Here is a 19561-nt window from a genome sequence, read left to right on the forward strand (position 1 = left end):
ACAAAAAACACCTCCTTGGGCGCTCTTAAAACACCTAGCTCCATCCTATGCTAACTCCACGCTGTGCAGTTCAGAGCCACCACGGACCGCCTCCCAGGCCCTAGAAACCTGAGAACAAGTTAGGGACTTTGCTCTTCCGGAACATCCCTGATCCGCTGAGCACTTCATCAAACCTCCGCGCGAGGGCGCCCTCCTGGCCACCCGCCAAATGACGCGAACGCCGTAAGCGCGGCCAGCGTGGCCATCACAGCCTAGCCGCACCCCAAGCGATCTCGCCTTATTAAATTATGGAAATCGGCAAAGATGGACAGCCCCCATCGTCTGTCCTCACACCCACAGAGAACATTCCCAGCTTCCGGGAAACTCTTCCGGCCATCCCCACGGGAACCGGAAATGGCTTCTCCCTCACCCGCGCGCTTGGCGGTTGCATCACCCGCCTAGCGGAGGTGGGGGGAGGAGGGGGGTCCTTCTTTTGGGGCTGCCCTCAGCGTTGCCTGTACAAAAATCCGTCAGGTAGGCGACGAATGGATTCCAAAACCTTGCCTCCTGTTTCTTCAGTGAGTCTTCCGTCAGGCATTGTGTAAACCCAAGCGTAGAGAAGTCCAAGCAGCGAGGACCCTGCTGCACTGGCCCGCCTCCTTTCCCAGGCGTGGGTCCTAGTCGGCCTTCCCGCCTCCCCTTCCCCGCCCCACAGAAGGGGACCTGCGTTGGGTCAGGCGGCTGCTTGGGCGACTTCCTCCCTCTCGGAGCAAGATGGCGGGGGGTGAAGCTGGAGTAACTCTGGGGCAGCCGCATCTTTCTCGCCAGGATCTCGCCACCTTGGTAAGGTTTCGTTCTGCAAGGATGCGGAGTGAACTCAGAAGTGAATGATCGAGCCTCCGGGGAGGCGTTGAGACGAGACAGTGCCGGGCTGTCGGGAGCATGTGTTAGGAGGGAGACTCGTGCCGCCGCCTGCAGCTCGGCAAGTCCGTGAGCTTTGCATGGGGCTCTGAGTTTGTGGGACCTCAAGCCCCCGGAGGATTCGGCTGGAAAGTCATGGTGTTAAGTGTTACTAAGGCTTTTGCTTCTGAAGGTGTGGGAAGGGAGTATCTACCGTGTCCTCAGTGCTTATGCTGACAAGGTTGCCGGGGCGGGGTGGGGGTGGGGGTTCGGTCTCGGGCTTTGACATCTCCCATAGTGAGTGGAGGTGTAGTTCTGTAACGATGAAGGACATTTAGGGCTTCCCAGTCATCAAAGTACAATATTGCTTTTGCAGGAAAAGTGCTTTAGAAGTAAAGGAGAGCTGTTCACATGGTGGCAGGCTACGGGTAGCAAATGTAAAGTCAAAGTAAGTCTTACGTACAGAGATTTAAAATAAAAATGTTTCATTGCAGGATGTTACCAAGTTGACACCACTTTCACACGAAGTTATCAGCAGACAAGCCACAATTAATATAGGTAAGATAAGAATTAGTTAGCTACATGACTTTATCTCGACAAGTAATTTTATTATCTTCTCCCTTTGTGTGATTATTTGAATTTTATGAGGACGCAGATATTCAAGAAATAGACTTTGAGCCTGTGTGAGTAAAACACCTGCCGGATTTTGTGGGAAGCATATACTGTTCACGCCTAGCTCATGTCTAGGTGAGAAGAAAAGGTACAGACATATGAAAAATTTAGTAGCATAAAGCAAGATGTAGTCATATGCAGCAGAAGAGGTGAAAATATGGTACTTTCCACACAGGGTTGTTGCAAGGGCATAATTTTCAAAAGTTTTATTTGGTATATAAGCGATTATTAAGTAGAAGGGTTTTTTTCCTCCCCTAATTACCACCTAGAACTTTAGAGGAGAAGGTTTGTTGACTGAGTGTAAATTTAGAGTATTTGATAGAAGCAGCACAATTAAATCTAGTTAAAAGTAAAGCTCTACCATCAGGTTATATTGAGTTATAAGATACATTCTACCCTTGATAGCATTAACATAATTAAATCTGGGTTGTTTTCCTGTTATTGCGGTTTCTTTTTGGTTGTGTCAGGACTCATACTTTTTTACTTCACTGTGGTTTTGCCGGAAGTTCCTTAGTATCTAAGATTTTATCTTATTGAGTGTTTATTTTAAATGAAGGCAGTTTTTTAATATGGTTAGAAACATAAGATGAATAACTTTTGCTGTACTGGAGTGTAGTTTTTGACGAGATTGTCCTTACAGGGAAAGTTCCATTCAGTCCTGTATCAGAATAAGGTTTTGGTAGGAAAGAATATGAAGGAAGAAAAATTGAAGTCACTGTTGGTTTTATGTTGGTATTTATAGTGAGTTTTAGCTTTGGGTTTTTTACTCCAGTGCTTTCTGAAATAGTGTTCTGTGTAACTGAATGCTCATGAATTAATTTCTTATACTTTGTCTATAGGTACAATTGGTCATGTAGCTCATGGGAAGTCCACAGTTGTAAAAGCTATTTCTGGAGTTCACACTGTCAGGTTCAAAAATGAACTAGAAAGAAATATTACAATCAAGCTTGGATATGCTAATGCTAAGGTGAGCTTGTGTTGTAGAACTAGAAATAACTTTGTTGAATGTGCAGATAACAAATTTGAATCTTTTTTTTATTGGAATTTTTAGATTTATAAACTTGACGACCCAAGTTGTCCTCGGCCAGAATGTTACAGATCCTGTGGAAGTAGTACACCAGATGAGTTTCCGACAGACATCCCAGGGACCAAAGGGAATTTCAAATTAGTCAGGTGACCTCTTTCAGAAAACACCTTATACTTCATGTTCTATTGTCTTGTGATTGTGCTTTTTGAAATATTTAACAGATATTAAATTTTGAAACTAATTGCTGAGTATTTTTTTTTCCCATTTTATTTTTTTCAGCATAACAGTATTCATTGTTTTTGCACAACACCCAGTGCTCCATGCAAAACGTGCCCTCCCTATTACCCACCACCTGTTCCCCCAACCTCCCACCCCTGACCCTTCAAAACCCTCAGGTTGTTTTTCAGAGTCCATAGTCTCTTATGGTTCGCCTCCCCTCCCCAATGTCCATAGCCCCCTCCCCCTCTCCCAATCCCACCTCCCCCCAGCAACCCCCAGTTTGTTTTGTGAGATTAAGAGTCATTTATGGTTTATCTCCCTCCCAATCCCATTGCTGAGTATTTTTTTTTTTCTATTTTTTGGTGTTCTTATTGTCTATAATGACAGTAATTTGAAAAGTCTCAATCATCCTCATCCTCAATTTAGATACTTGCATGTAAGTTCTCCAAAGGAAAGGTAACATGTGAGCAAATGGAATGGAGGGAAACAACAGCTCATTGGATTGAAGGGAAGCTTTTTGCCAGGCTTCCTACATTTCTTTTAAATAATGTTGTTTCTGTTTTTTAGATAGGGGATGAACAAAGCCATTCTTAATTACTTCTCTTCAGTACATGGGCTTGTTACCCCATCAAGTTTCTGAATGTGATTTGTATCCTGGTTCTTTATCAGACATTATAGACTCCTATTCCCTAGTGATGTTAATGGGGTTAGGGATGGCCCACAAGGAAATTTTACTTTGGGCCATGGCTGGGACTGGGGAAAGGTAAGTGAAGCCCTTGCCTGGAACCCCAATGTAAGGGGGGAAATCCTAAAGAAAAAGAAAAAAAAAAACCTCAGTGATCAGGATAAATAGTATTTCAAGGCAGTGCTTTTTGAAATTGATGCAAAGAAATCCTAATAGAATATTATTTGTTTAAATAAAGACAACTCAAAATAGCACATTTTTCCCCTCTTGCTTCAGTATCATTTTTGGTTGAGTGTGGCATTATTAGTTACCTTTGATATTTTACTCATCGTGAATTTGTTTGCATTTTGTTCTTAAAAATCTTAAAAATTTAAATGTTATTTATCTTGATTCGTGAGTTTTTTTGGCATTCTCTAAATTTTTTTAAAGATTTTATTTATTTGACTGAGATCACAAGTAGGCAGAGAGGCAGGCAGAGAGAGAGGAAGTGGGCTCCCCACTGAGCAGAGAGCCCAATTTGGGGTTGATCCCAGGACCCTGGGATCATGACCTTAGCCGAAGGCAGAGGCTTTAACCCACGAACCACCCAGGCGCCCCATGGCACTCTCTTAAATTTTGCATCTAAGACAAATATCTCACTCAGCCTCACCCTGGTTCTAGTCCTCATCAGAGAACAGCAAACTTTTTTTTGTAAGTGGCCAGATCATAAATATTTATATCTCTGCAGGCCACAGGTTCTCTGGGAAGAAGCTACTCATCTTTGCTCTTGTGTTATGAAAGTAGATGCAAATAATATGTGCTTGAGTGGGTATGGGCCAGATTTGGCCTAAGGGCCTTAGTTTGCTAACCCCTGTTTTAGGTCATGACCATATGAGCATACACTCTTTAAAAATAGTAATTCTCAATGAGTAGCAGTTTTGCTAAAATAGTATTGCCGTCTCTATTTCAGATTGGCAGTTCCAGCTTTTCAAGGTGCTGGAGGAATTTTTGGCAAATTATTTTTTTAGGTGGTAGTGCCCATTCTGTTAACACTGTTTTAGCTTTCAGAGTCCAGAGTGCTCACCATTACACCATGGAACCGCCCTGTTTTAGCTATAAAATTGCTGACGTTTCCAGTATACATTTTATATCATGCTTTATACCATATTCATTTTGATTGGATTTGGGAATTTCTATCTGAAAATATGGATTGATTTTAGGACTGATTGTTATTTCTTCATTGTTAGACATGTTTCCTTTGTTGATTGTCCTGGCCACGATATCTTGATGGCTACTATGCTAAATGGTGCAGCAGTGATGGATGCAGCTCTTCTGTTGATAGGTAAATATATCAGAATCGGTTTCGACAAATCAGTGTGGAGCAAATCCAAGATAGAATATTAAAGGGGAACTAAGGACATTAAGGGCCATATCCATTATCTAAGAGTGACACAAATGGGAGCTAACATGTCATCCAGGATGACATCCCTGCCTACCAGGTATCACAAAATACTAAGATAGATGTGGGACTGATAAGAGAATTCTTAGGTTAGTATATATATATTTTTTTAATTTAAATTTTTATTTTTTTATAAACATATAATGTATTATTGGCTCTAAGGTTAGTATATATCTTTAAAGTCAATAGTGCACTTTTCCTACCTAGATGACATGAGATGGTTTATTATTTTAGTTAAATATTTTTGTAAGTGTATATGTATTTCTCATCCGCAGCGATGTTGATATATAGTGGTTTTATTTAGATGCAAATCTTATTCATAGTAAGTGCTGAAGTGTAGACCTAATTGGGGTTTTCAAAGCTAGGGTTGTGCTACCTTCCTTATGTGAGCTGTCAAGAGATTTCATTGCTATGCGACATTGTTTTTATTTTTTTGAAGATTTTATTTGAGATTGAGAGAGATAGAGAGGGCAAGAGTGGAGAGGGAGAAGCAGGCTCCCCACTCAGCAGGGAGCCTGACGCAGGGCTCGATCCTAGAACCCTGGGATCATGAACTAAGACAAAGGCAGACAGTTAATGTATGGGACATAATTTTTTAAAGGGTGCCAAGTAGATACAGTACAGGACTGCTCAATATCACTGCTTGGGGAAGTTGATTGTTGGAATGCCCAACAAAAACATTGCCAATGTTTATGATACGCTATTGGTTGTCTGTGTATTTAGTGTTCTTGTCTCCCTTTGTTAGGGAGTACCTTTTGGTAGTAGTCGAAATTCACAGACTGCATTAAGTGTTTTCCCTTAATTACTATCTACCTCTTAGGAGCTGAACTGGGCCAAAACATCTCTAAGACTGGATAGAGCCAGATGGCTATACCTTATACCTGAGCAAAGGGCAGACCCTGGGATGCCAAAGTTGTTGATTCCAAGCTTCTTGCATAGCACCAGGGATGAAAGTCAGATGATCTGGAGGCTCCAGTGAACGCAGGCACAGAGGGTGAAACAGGGCAAACGGTGGACGCTTGGCAGTGATATCCAGGACTTTTGCCTGGAGTAAGGCTAGAATATGCAAAACTTTCCTTCATTAGATGCCAGGTAAATTTGTTTTGGTAGTAAAATACACATAAAATAAAACTTACCATTGTAGCTATTTAAAGTGCACAACTCAGTGACATTAAGTACATTAACAGTTCTATAAGCATCACAAATTTCTAGTTCCAGACATTCTCATTGCCCCAAAAGGTTACCCCATGCCCATTAAGCAGTCACTCTATGCCATACCTTCCCTCCAGCTCCTGGCAACCACTAATCTGCTTTCTGTCCCTTTGGATTTGCCTATTCTGGATGTTTTCAGTTAATTCTCAATGCATCTTTTTTATTCTTCATCATCTAGCTGGTAATGAGTCTTGTCCTCAACCTCAGACTTCTGAACACCTGGCTGCTATAGAAATCATGAAACTGAAGCATATTTTGATTCTACAAAATAAAATTGATCTGGTAAAAGAAAGTCAGGCTAAAGAACAGTATGAACAGATCCTTGCGTTTGTACAAGGTAAGAAGACATAATCACTAATAAATCTGAATCACTTTGAGAGATATTTAATCCAGATACCAGATGTTAAATTTAACTTTTACTATAATAGACTGTCTGAAATAGATAAATTTTTTCATCTTTTTTTTTAAAGATTTAAAAAAAATTTTTTTTATTATTTATCTGTCAGAGAGAGAGATCACAAGTAGGCAGAGAGGCAGACAGAGAGAGAGGAAACAGCCTCCCCACTGAGCAGAGAGCCCGATGTGGGGCGCGATCCCAGGACCCTGAGATCATGACCTGAGCAGAAGGCAGAGGCTTAAACCACTGAGCCACCAAGGCGCCCCAAATTTTTGCATCTTAAAACCTTATTTACCTACCTACTACTTGTTAGCTACCTGATACAATTAGTAAAATCTATGTGAATTTGATAAACTAAAACACATACTTTTTTTCATCCATGTGTATTTAAAATATTTTACTGAGGTGTAGTTGATGTTAGTTTCAAGTGTATAATATAGGGATTCAATAGTTCTGATAATTCAGTACATAATGGAGTGTTCCCGACAGTAAATATAGTTACTGTCTGTTACCACACAAAAGTTGTTAAAATATTATTGTCTATATTCACTATGCTACAAATTTCATCTCAGTGATTTCTTTTAAAATTGGAAGTTTAAACTGAAGTATATTTTTGCTGACTGGAAGTTAGAACTGAAGTTGTATTCTGGAAACTGTGAGTCTGTTTAGGAAAAAAAGTCCTCCTTAATGAACAAAAGCTTTTTTTGTTTTGAACTCGAGTCTTACACTATTCTTACCGAGTACTTTGATCATTGGAACTGACAATGATATATTTAATCTTTATAGTGTTCATTTCTCTGTTCCATTCATTTCTCTGCTGCATAAGGTTTTTCATTTCAGGGAAGACATAATGCATGTTATTGTTGACAATTCTCTTAGTGTTCAAAGGATTGATTCCCATGAATCTAGTTCTGTCGTGATGAAAAAGAATAAGTCATTTTGATTAAAATCTAATTATGTTTGGTCCATTTCTTTGACCAACCTGTTTGACATATAATTAATAAGGAGCAAATATTTTATGAGCCAGTAGTCTTTGATTAGCAAAGAGTCTGTAATTTTACCTTGACATTTATTTGGAGGTTAATTACATGTTACTAGAAATCTTTAAACTAGTAAAGTGCTTTTTCCCAGGAGTGTTAATATTTACTCCTTTAGATGGTATTATCATTTTAGCATAGAAATACATGCGTAAATATATTTTAACAAATTTTTTCCATAAAAGGAGTAGTATTCATTTTTAGGAGTAAAACCAACAATACTGCCACCTTTCTAAACAGAATTATCAATTTGCACCTGTTGGCATTTGTGTAAGGATGTTTAGGCATCTATTTTAGTGTTTCTTGTTTTTGTTTCTAAAGATTTTATTCATTTATTTGACAGAGATCACAAATAGGCAGAGATGCTGGCGGTGTGGGTGGGGGGAAGCAGGCTCCCCGCTGAGCATCTAGCCTGATTCGAGGCTAGATCCCAGGACTCTGAGATCATGACCTGAGCTGAAGGCAGAGGCTTAACCCACTGAGCCACCCAGGTGCCCCTGTTTTGTTTTGTTGTTTTTTTTTTAATTTATTTTAGAGAAGAAGGGGCACAAGAAGAGGGAGAGAGAGTATCTCAAGCACACTCCCTGCTGAGCACAGGGCCTGATGTGGGGCTCAATCACATTCCAAGATCATGACCTGAGCTGAAACCAAGAGCCGGAGGCTCAACTGACTGAGCTACTCAGACACCCCGAGGCATCTGTTTTTGTAATCTTAACTTTTTCATGTAACACAGAAAGACCAGGTCCTGTAAAAGTAAAGAATTTTAATCTTTTTGAATTTTGTATAGGTACAGTAGCAGAAGGAGCTCCTATTATTCCAATTTCTGCTCAGCTGAAATACAACATTGAAGTTGTTTGTGAGTACATAGTGAAGAAAATTCCAGTACCACCAAGAGACTTTACTTCAGAACCCCGACTTATTGGTAAGTGATAGTATTTGTCTTTAACTCTTTTTCTTTTTTTAAAGATTTTATTTATCTTTTTTTTTTTTTTTTTTAAAGATTTTATTTATTTATTTGACAGATAGAGATCACAAGTAGGCAGAGAGAGAGAGGAGGAGGAAGCAGGCTCCCTGCCAAGCAGAGAGCCCGATGCGGGGCTCGATCCCAGGACTCTGGGATCATGACCTGAGCGAAAGGCAGAGGCTTTAACCCACTGAGCCACCCAGGCGCCCCTTAGATTTCATTTATCTTTTTGACACAGAGAGAGAGAGACAGCGAGAGAGGGAATACAAGCAGGGGGAGTGGGAGAGAGAGAAGGAGGCTTCCCGCTGAGCCGGGAGCCCAATGCAGGGCTTGATCCCAAGACCCTGGGCTCAGGACCTGAACAAAGGCAGAGGCCCAATCCACTGAGCCACCCAGGCACCTCTGTCTTTAACTCTTAATTTGATCTTTTACGTATTGATGATTTGTCTTGAAGGATGTTTATTAATACTTCCTCTTTCTGTAGAGATAAAAACAATCTTCATAAATTTTTTTGATTCTGGGATTGTTTTGACAATGTTAGATTGCATTACTGGAAGAGGGACAGAGTCCCCATACAAAAGGAACTTTAACCTTTTTGTGGTCTGTATATGGTATGTCACATGATCAGGATGGAGTTATACAGTATTCTCCGTGGAATTAAAATGTTTTGGTCAGTAACAGGATATTAGAACTTTCATACAGATGTTTTTATTGTACATTAATGAAGATTTTACTTAAGTTCATAGGACCAATATTGGTACTACACTAAGCTTGTGGTTCCTACACAGCCTTTTTAAAACAGACATTTGAGCCTCTCTGAGCCTGCACCACTTTATATCGTGGGAAATGTTCTCTTGGGTAATTGTGATGTGTATCCTTGTTTAAAGTCACTTTTTTTTTCCCCCCAATATTTTATTTATTTATTAGAGAGAGAGAGAGAACATAAGAGGGGAGAAGGTCAGAGGGAGAAGCAGACTCCCTGTGGAGCTGGGAGCCCAATGCAGGACTCAGTCCCAAGACTCCAGGATCACTACCTGAGCTAAAAGCAGTGGCTTAACCAACTGAGCCACCCAGGCGCCCCCAAAGTCACTACTCTTAACCTAAGTTCAGTATGTGTAGTTCGAAAGTTGTTTTGTAGTTTTTTTGTTTTGTTTTGTTAAGATTTTATTTGATTTATTTAACAGAGACACAGAGAGCACAAAAAGGGGGAGTGGGAGAGGGAGAAGCAGGCCCTCTGCCGAGCAGGGACCCTGGGATCGTGACCTGAGTTGAAAGCAGATGCTTAGCAACTGAGCCACCCAGGTGCCCCTGTTTCGTAGTTTTAGAACTAAATTTTAATTTAAGATGTTATACAGAGATAGATAAAGGGAAAAAAGTCCACAGTCTCCCTGCCTTTCGCTTCTAGTCCTTTAGCCCAGAAGCAGCCAAAGTTAATGGTGCGTACTAGTCTCACACCTTCCTCTTTTTTTTTTTTTTTTAAAGATTTTATTTATTTATTTGACAGACAGAGATCACAAGTAGGCAGAGAGGCAGGCAGAGGGAGAGAGAGAAGCAGGCTCCCCACTGAGCAGAGAGCCCGATGCGGGGCTCGATCCCAGAACCCTGAGATCATGACCTGAGCTGAAGGCAGAGGCTTTAACCCACTGAGCCACCCAGGTGCCCCTCACACCTTCCTCTTTATGCACATCATTATGTATAAACATGTACGTGTTTCCCATTTCAGTTTTACTTTATGGAAATGGGATTGTACTCTCTGTGTTACTTGTGTCTGATTTTAAGTGTGTGTTTTTTTTAATAGAATGTGTGGGTTATCCTTTTAGGTCATTATAGGTTAGACATCCTTTTTTAGGGGTGCCTGGGTGGCACATTTGGTTAGGTGTCCAACTCTTGGTTTCAGCTAAGGTCAAGATCTCAGGGTCATGGGATTGAGCCCCATGTCAGGTTCCATGCTCAGTGCGGAGTCTGCTTAAGTTTTTCTGTCCCTCTCCCCATCCCCCCAGCACACATGTATGCTCTCTATCTCAAATAAATAAATCAGTCTTTAAAAAAAAAAAAACAAAAGCCGAAACATTCCTTGATACCTGCTGATGTTCCATAGTATGGATGTACCATAATATGGCCCCGTCAATGAACTTTTATTTCCACTATTTTCATCATAAGTAAACCTTCAATAAACGTAAGAGTAATGACAATAGATTTTATCACAAAGTTGCCCGTGTGTGTGTGTGTGTGTGTGTGTGTGTGTATAAATATTATGTGGCCTCTATCTTAGAAAAATTATCTTAGTAAAGATTATTTCCTTTAAAATTAAAATGAGCAGATTCCGCTTTAATTTGTGTTGTTTTCTTTTAGTTATTAGGTCCTTTGATGTCAACAAACCTGGCTGTGAAGTTGATGACCTTAAGGGTGGTGTAGCCGGTGGCAGTATTCTAAAAGGAGTATTAAAGGTGAACTGGATTTTGATTGTTGTGTTTTTATTTGTTTATTTTTCCCTCGTCTTACTCATAAGGTGAATACTGGGACACTCCAAATTAAAAGTAAAAATTTTTTCTTAAATATTTTATTTACTTATTTGACAGAGAGAGAGATCACAAGTAGACAGAGAGGCAGGCAGAGAGAAGTGGGGAAGCAGGCTCCCTGCTGAGCAGAGAGCCCGATGCAGGGCTCGATCCCAGGACCCTAAGATCATGACCTGAGCCGAAGGCAGAGGCTTAACCCACTGAGCCACCCAGGCACCCCGGGAACACATTTTATATGGAGATAGGCTTGTGTGGTAGGTAGTTAGCAATAGTTGGATGGATGTTTCTGGTTTTAAACCTCTCTTCCCCATTATTATTTTTTTAATAACAATCCTCGACATTGCCTTTTCAGTTTGGGCATCTTCCTATTAAGACTTCTGCTATGTAAGTGGTAATGGTGTTGTCCCACAGTAATTCTAATTAGTAACTTCTGTGTTCTTCTGTGTTTACAGGTGGGCCAGGAGATAGAAGTCAGACCTGGTATTGTTTCCAAAGATAGTGAAGGAAAACTCATGTGTAAACCAATCTTTTCCAAAATCGTGTCCCTTTTTGCAGAACATAATGATCTTCAGTATGCTGCTCCAGGAGGTCTTATCGGTAAGGATTTTTCTCTCATCCCTACATTTTTGTTGTATTTTTCGTGGGAAAAGGATTGCCCAAAAAGATATATTGTAGGTTTTTAATTGGGTATTTCAAATAATTGATTGGGGTGGGGAACACTAATGTGGTTAAGTTACTGGTTTTAGTTCATAAGATGGTTTCATGTGTTTGTAAAAACTATTTCTAAGGATAAAGAAGAATGTGTTTTGGTTTAGTATATGAAGTAACTCCTTTTAGCAGTAATAAGTGTTATGATCCAGCATTTAAAATAATTAAGTATACTTTGTCTACATAATTTTGGTGGTAGAGTGGTTGTTTTTTTGTGTGTTTTGCAAATGGAAAATTACCCACAAATGTCAATTGAATCCTTTCAGATCATGTTTACTCTGAGGTGGGAATAAAAAATAACTTTGATTGTGTATCAATTACTGAGAGGATTTTATGGATTTTTCTAGTTCGTTATAATTTAGTGTTTTACCAGATACCCAGAAAAAGACAAGATTCAGATGAGACTTAGACAAGTTGTACCTTTGAATTAAAGAAGTTGTTGTTGGGTAAAGAAGGAGTTTGTCTTTTGGTTCTCTGGTTTTTGGGTATATAATTCACTTTTTTATCCTGTCATTAAGAGTTTACTGTATATAATTTAATGATAATGCTTATGTAGCCACCACCCAGCTTGAACAGTTAACCAGTACTTTACCAGTCTTGGTTCATCCTTTTATCCCCTTCCCTCTCCTCATACGCAGCTAAAATATTTTGAAGTGGATCCTAGGAATCATATATGAAGTCCTGAAGTTATTTTTTTAATCAGCCTTTCAGGGGAGAAATGGCAGGCAAATATTCTATAAATTACTCATTATGAATTTTATATCTTTTCAACCTTTATTAAGTATATTCAAACTCATTTTTTTTTAAAGATTTTATTTATTTATTTGTCAGAGAGAGGGAGAGAGAGCGAGCAAGCACTGGCAGACAGAGTGGCAGGCATAGGCAGAGGGAGAAGCAGGCTCCCTGCTGAGCAAGGAGCCCGATGTGGGACTCGATCCCGAGACGCTGGGATCATGACCTGAGCCGAAGGCAGAGGCTTTAACCCACTGAGCCACCCAGTCGTCCCTCAGACTCATTTTTTAGTTAGGTTGTCATCTCTGTCCTTTGTTTAGAATTTAAATCGAGATTGTTCTCAAATGCCCAACTAATCCATGGGTTTATGATTCGGTTTCTTCAGGTAAGACAGGTATTTTGTCATGCCCATGAAGCTATTACATGAGTATGAGAATATAAATGTGTATTAAAATGTATAGGTATATATTGTACTTTTTTGACTAAGTTTTGGGTAAACTGCTTTATAGAAAACAAAAAGTTGGGCTTTATATATCTTGTTTTTATATCAGGAGTGGGAACAAAAATTGACCCCACTTTGTGCCGGGCTGACAGAATGGTGGGCCAGGTACTTGGTGCAGTTGGAGCTTTACCTGAGATCTTCACAGAATTGGAAATCTCCTTTTTCCTACTTAGACGGCTGCTAGGTGTACGCACTGAAGGAGACAAGAAAGCAGCAAAGGTAAGTGCTTTCTGTAATTCCTGTTTCAGAAAAGTGGCAGTGATGTTAGGACCAGTTTTGAGGTTCATTCTTTTGTAGTTAACGTGGGATTAACATAAAGAGTGAGTGAATTTGGCTTTCTACGTTTAGGAACTTGAAAATCTCATATTAGGTTAGCAGAAATGGAAAATTGCTGGTATGGCAAGATATGGGAAAATAAGCTGTCATTTTTGGCAAGCATTTTCTTGATTTTGGGGTTTATCTTTCCTCAATTTTATTTTCCTAGGTGCAAAAGCTGTCTAAGAATGAAGTGCTCATGGTCAACATAGGATCCCTGTCAACAGGAGGAAGAGTTAGTGCAGTCAAGGCCGATTTGGGCAAAATTGTTTTGACTAACCCTGTCTGCACAGAAGTAGGAGAAAAAATTGCCCTTAGCCGAAGAGTTGAGAAACACTGGCGGTAAGTTTACTAGCCTTCGTCACTATCTAATAAAAAAGACACAGTCAGTTTCCTTAAGTTCTTGGTGGTGTGCAGGCATACTTTACCTTGAACACAACAGTTTTTTAGCTTAACTATTTATTGAGGCTTTAGCTCAACTATTTATTTGGATGACTTTGAATCTGTATTTCTAGCCTTGATTCCGTGATACACACAGCCTGTGAAAAAACCAGTGAATTTAGGCTCGATCTTTCTCTTTGGCTTTGTAAAACTTTATATTTGGAAATAATTTCAAACTTAACAGGAGAATTGCAAGAATTGCACACAACTCTTGTTCCTTTTCCCAGATACGCAATTTATTTGAGTGTGTGTGTGTGTGTATTCTTCTATTTGTATAAACTTTTTTCTCGGCTATTTAGGAGTGGGTTGTATATATCATATCTCGATCTCTTAACATGTTGGTTTATATTTCCTAAAAACAAGGACATTCTCTTAATTAACCATTTCAAGAAGTTAACATTGATAATTACTGAAACCTACAGTTGATAATCCAGTTACACAGCTTGTCCCAATAATGTCCTCTAGTCCCTCTGGTCTGGGCTCATGCAGTTCATTTAGTTGTCATACGTCTCTTTGATCTCTAATCGGGTACTTCCTCAGGTTTTTTTTTCTTTTTTGTCTTACTTGACATTGACTATTTTGAAGAACACATTTTTACTCTTCCTCAATCTGAGTTTATCTGATACTTCCTAAGATTAGGTTTAGGTTATGTATCCTTGGCTGGAATAGTTACATAGATGGTGATAGCTCCTCAGGAAATCACAACCAGAGGCACATGAGATCTGATTGCTCCTCCTTGTGGAAGTTAATTTTGATTATGCGGTTGAAGTGTTGTCCAGTTTTTCTACTGTATACTGTTTTTATCTGTGCACCTACTAAGCATTTTATGGGAAGACTCATTGAGATTAAGTGAATAGCTTACTCCTCATCACATCTTACCACCCTGGATTTAGCATCTACTGATGATTTTTGTCTGAATTGAACTTGATTATATGATTAGAAAATGGTGACACTCCTCCCCCAACCCGCCACTTCTCATTTATTGTTCTTTCTTCCATATTGTTTACTTAACTGGTTATAATATAGACTCATGGAGTTTTATTTTATTCAATAGGTTATGATTCATTACTGTCCTTACTTATTTTCATGCTCAAATTGCTCAGAGGGAAGCAGGGAGCAGAGAGCCTGATGCAGGGCCCCACCCCAGGACCCCAAGATCATGACCTGAGCTGAAGGCAGAGACTTTAACCCACTGAGCCACCCAGACGCCCTTTGGTTGAATTTTAAGTAAATAATCCTGCTTTGTGGTGATTTATGTCATTTGATTTTACTCTTTGGTGTGATTATACCATTTGCTATTACGGACACACTGATTCCCAGGGTATTTTAAAATAGGCTTAAATAATAAACTCTCAGAAACTCTCAACAGGGAATGTATTATTCTTACTTAGTTAGAATGGTACATTTCCTAGATCAGAACAGATTTTAAAATAAAAGGATTTTTGTGTGTGTATCTGTCCACTAATACTATAAGAGGATTTTATCCATGTGAAACTAGATCTTGCTTAAAAATTAGCAAGACTCTACCAGAAAACTGTTAGAACTAATAATAAATGGATTCAAGAAAGTTGCAGGATACAAAATTAATATATAGAAGTCTGTTGTATTTCTAGATACTAATAACAGTAGCAGAAAGAGAGATTAAGAAAACTATTTTATTTATGGTTGCTTGGGAAAGAATAAAATACCTAGGAATAAATCTAAGGAGGTGGAAGACCTATACTCTGAAAACTATAAGACTTTGGTGAAAGAAATTGAAGACAACACAAATGGAAAGACACACTATGCTTATGGATTAGAAGAATTAATATTGTTGAAATGGTGTTACTGTCCAAAGCAATCTACAAAATCAGTGCAGTTCCTATCAAAATAACCATTTTTCATAGAACTAGAATAAACAATCCTAAAATTTGTGTGGAATCACAAAAGATCCCAGATAGCCACAACAGTTGAGAAAAAGTACAAAGCTGGAGATGTCACAGCCCCAGATTTCAAGCTGTCTTACAAACCTGTAGTAGTCGAACAGTATTGTACGGGCACAAATATAGAAATACAGATCCATGGAAGAGGAAAGCCTAGAAATAAACCCATGCTTATATGGTCAGTTAATCTGTGACAGAGGAGGCAAGAATATACAGTAGGGGAAAGAGAGTCTCTTCAAAAAATGGTGCTGGGAAAACCGGACAGCTATACACAAAAGAGTGAGGGGCGCCTGGGTGGCTCAGTGGGTTAAAGCCTCTGCCTTTCGTTCAGGTCATGATCCCAGGGTCCTAGGATCGAGCCCCGTGTCGGGCTCTCTGCTTGGCAGGGAGCCTGCTTCCTCCTCTCTCTCTCTCTCTGCCTGCCTCTCTCCCTACTTATTATCTCTATCTGTCAAATAAATAAAATCTTAGAAAAAAAAAAAAAGAAAAAAGAGTGAAACTGCTGGGCCACTTTTTTTTTAAAGATTTATTTATTTATTCAAAACAGAGCATGTGCACAAGCATGGTGAGTGAGGGAGCAGAGGAAGATGGAGAAGCAGACTCCCCGCTGAGCAGGAAGTCTGACTTGGGGCTCTATCACGGGCCCTGAGTCCATGATCTGAGCTGAAGGCAGATGCTTAACTGACTGAGCCATGCAGGCACCCGAAAACTGGACACTATTTTACACCATACCCCAAAACAAATTTAAGACCTAAATGTCAGACTTAAACAGACTTAAACTCTTAAAACAGGCAGTAATCTTTGACATCAGCTTTAGCAACATATTTATGGATATGTCTCCTCAAGCATGGCAAACAGAAGCAAAATAAACTATTGGGACTACACCAAAATACCAAATTTTTACATAGCAAAAGAAACCAACAAAATGAGAAGATAATCTACTGAACCGGAGAAGGTATTTCTAAATGATACATCCAATAAAGGCTTGGTATCCAAAATAAATAAGGAACTTCAACAACTCTAGGCCAAGTCAGCCAACCAATTCAGCTTTATTTTATTTTTAAGAGATTTTATTTATTTATTTATTTGACAGAGAGAGAGAGATCACAAGTAGGCAGAGAGGCAGGCATAGAGAGGGGGGAAGCAGACTCCCTGCTGAACAGAGAGCCCGATGCGGGGCTCTATCCTAGGACCCTGAGATCATGACCTGAGCTGAAGGCAGAGGCTTAACTCACTGAGCCACCTGGGCACCCCAAGAATTCGGTTTTAAAAAGGGCAGTGCACCTTAATAGACATTTTTCCAAAGACTTACAGGTGGCCAACAAAGACATGAAAAAAGGCTCAGTATCACTAATCGTCAGGGAAAATCAAAATCACAATGAGATACATACCACTCCAAATGGCTAGTGTCAAAAAGACAAGAAAAGGGGTGCCTGGGTGACTCCTTTGGTTGGACATCTGACTCTTGATTTCACCTCAGATCATGATCTCAGGATCATGAGATTGAGCCCCATATTGGGCTCTGTCTCAGCTGGGGGTCTAATTGAGATTCTCTTTCTCTCAAATAAATAAATAAATCTTAAAAAAAAAAAACAACCAAAGGTCAAAAGATAAGTGTCGTTGAGGATGTGGAGGAAAGGGAGGCATCATGCAGTTTGTGGGAATATAAATTGGTGCAACTACTATGGAAAACAGTATGGAAGTGCCTCAGAAACTTAAAAATACTATATGATCTAGTCATTCTACTACGGGGTATTTCCCCAAAGAAAATGAAAATGCTAATTTGAAAAGATACATATGTGCATATATCTATGTTTATTGCAGTGTTAAAATAGCCAAGTGTCCATCCGTATATGATTGGAGGAAGGAGATATGGTATATATACACAGTGAAATATTACTCAGCCGTAAAATAATAAAGTCTTGCCATTTGTGACAACATGGATGGATCTAGAGGATTTTATGCTAAGTGAAATAAGTTGGAGAAAGACAAATAACTATATGATTTCACTCACAGATAGAATCCAAAAAACAGACAGCCTCCTAAATAGAGAGGACAAACTGGTAGTCTCTGGTGGGGGCATGAGGTGGGTAGGGGGACAGTTACAGTCAGTGAAAGGGATTAAGGCTTCCAGTTATACAATAAATAAGTCCTGGAAATGAAAAGTGCACTTTAGGGAGCATATTCAATGATATTGTAATGTATTGGGGCACCTGGATGGCTCAGTGGGTTAAGGTTAAGCCTCTGCCTCCAGCTCAGTTCATGATCCCAGGGTCCTGGGATCGAGCCCCACATCAGGCTTTCTGCTCAGCAGGGAGCCTGCTTTCCTTCCTCTCTCTCTGTCTGCCTCTGCCTACTTGTGATCTCTGTCAAATAAATAAATAAAATCTTTAAAAAAAAAATACTGTAATGTATGGTGCCAGATGGTGAGTACACTTATGGTAAGCATTGAATAATATGTAGAATTTTCAAATCACTATGCTGTATACCTGAAACCTATATAATATTGTGTCAATTATACCTCAATAATAAAGAAATTGAAGTAAAAAAATAGTCACACTTCTAAAAATTAGCAAGTACGTTAAAAGTGTTGAATGAGGGCATCTGAGCGATCTTTACATTGCCTAGGATTGTGGTTTTACCCCGTGTTTAGATGAGTTTTGTTCTAGAAGCTGTTGTTGAGGTAGCAATCCAGCGTGGTCATTGATTAGAGCAAGCATCGAAAGAGGGAGCAGAAGTCCCTCTGCTATTGAGAGTAATCTGCTTAGTTCTTCTCTTAATTTTCTTTGGCAGCCAGGGTCATGTTAAATCCTTTGTGATCTTTTGAGTGCTGTGAATGGTCAAAAAGCATTTTTCAAGGAGAAAAGGCTAGAAAAGGAGATTTTTTAGAAAATCAGACTGTGGTAGATTGTGTATCAGCATGATTCCTTAGGTGGACTGGAGGACTCTGGTGGTTCTGGAGGAGTGAGTATATTTCTGTAGAGTGAAGACAAGCATATCTGTAGTAGCATCTTTTTGTTTTTTTGGTCATTCGTTGTGGCTGTGGTCCATCTTTGCGGGTCTGAGGACCTAAGAAGAAAGTATGAACTTTCTTAGTGGAGCAGCAGGTTTGGGGAACATTCAAATTTAGTAGATAGGCAAGTAAAACCTGTTATGTCATATGATTGTGTAGTAATGATAATGAAATGAGTGTAAAATTCATGGTTTTTAAAATTTTCTTTTTGCAGTTTAATTGGTTGGGGTCAAATAAGAAGAGGAGTGACAATCAAGCCAACAGTAGATGATGACTGAAGAATTCCGGTGAAATCATACCTTCGGATGGATTCAGAATTTCTCTTTACAACCTAGGGGTATATTTTCAAAGCAATACTGAGAAATTAATTTCACAGCTCATTACCTTAGTGGTAGCTGTAAGGTTATTCTCATTTTTTGGTGATGAAAATTTAACCTCTAATGCTAAAATAGGGTCTACAATAAATGTAAAAATTGGCATAATGTTGGATTGAATCTACATTTTAGCGGAAATTAATCATTCCCAAGTAATGTGTAATTTATACATCACTGCAGGATTGAAATGAAACTGCTACAGCCAGCCTTTTCTGTAGCACACATACCAAGAAACCTGTTTCAAATAAAGGTTTTCTTCTTACTTTGCATGATTCATCTTTGAGTGGTTCCAGGCTTGAAGAACTATTGTACCAGTAAAAACTTGGAAGACACAAGTTCTTGAAAACCAGCTTCCCTCTGTCCCGTATTTTATGTTGCTTTATCTTTGAAATTATGAATGAAAAAGAAATTAATAAAAATTAACTTTAGAGCATAGGAGCTCATTCCCATGGACACACCTTTATGTCCCCTTCCTCTTTTCCTGAACTGGAACACAGGAAACTAG

General features: G+C 39.4%; 1 protein-coding gene across 1 annotated transcript; it reads left to right on the forward strand.

Annotated features, from left to right (window-relative positions):
* Positions 1-688: 688 nt before the first annotated feature.
* On the forward strand, positions 689-19318 carry EIF2S3 (eukaryotic translation initiation factor 2 subunit gamma). Its single transcript, XM_045994869.1, has 12 exons — positions 689-822; positions 1374-1437; positions 2391-2518; positions 2603-2724; positions 4709-4803; positions 6311-6469; positions 8354-8488; positions 10883-10977; positions 11502-11646; positions 13041-13210; positions 13476-13648; positions 18897-19318. The coding sequence occupies exons 1-12, from the start codon at positions 754-756 to the stop codon at positions 18958-18960; spliced, it is 1419 nt and encodes a 472-aa protein (XP_045850825.1). The 5' UTR covers positions 689-753; the 3' UTR covers positions 18961-19318.
* The last annotated feature ends 243 nt before the right edge of the window (positions 19319-19561 follow it).

This window comes from Meles meles, chromosome X, assembly GCF_922984935.1.
Source record: "Meles meles chromosome X, mMelMel3.1 paternal haplotype, whole genome shotgun sequence".
NCBI lineage: Eukaryota > Metazoa > Chordata > Mammalia > Carnivora > Mustelidae > Meles > Meles meles.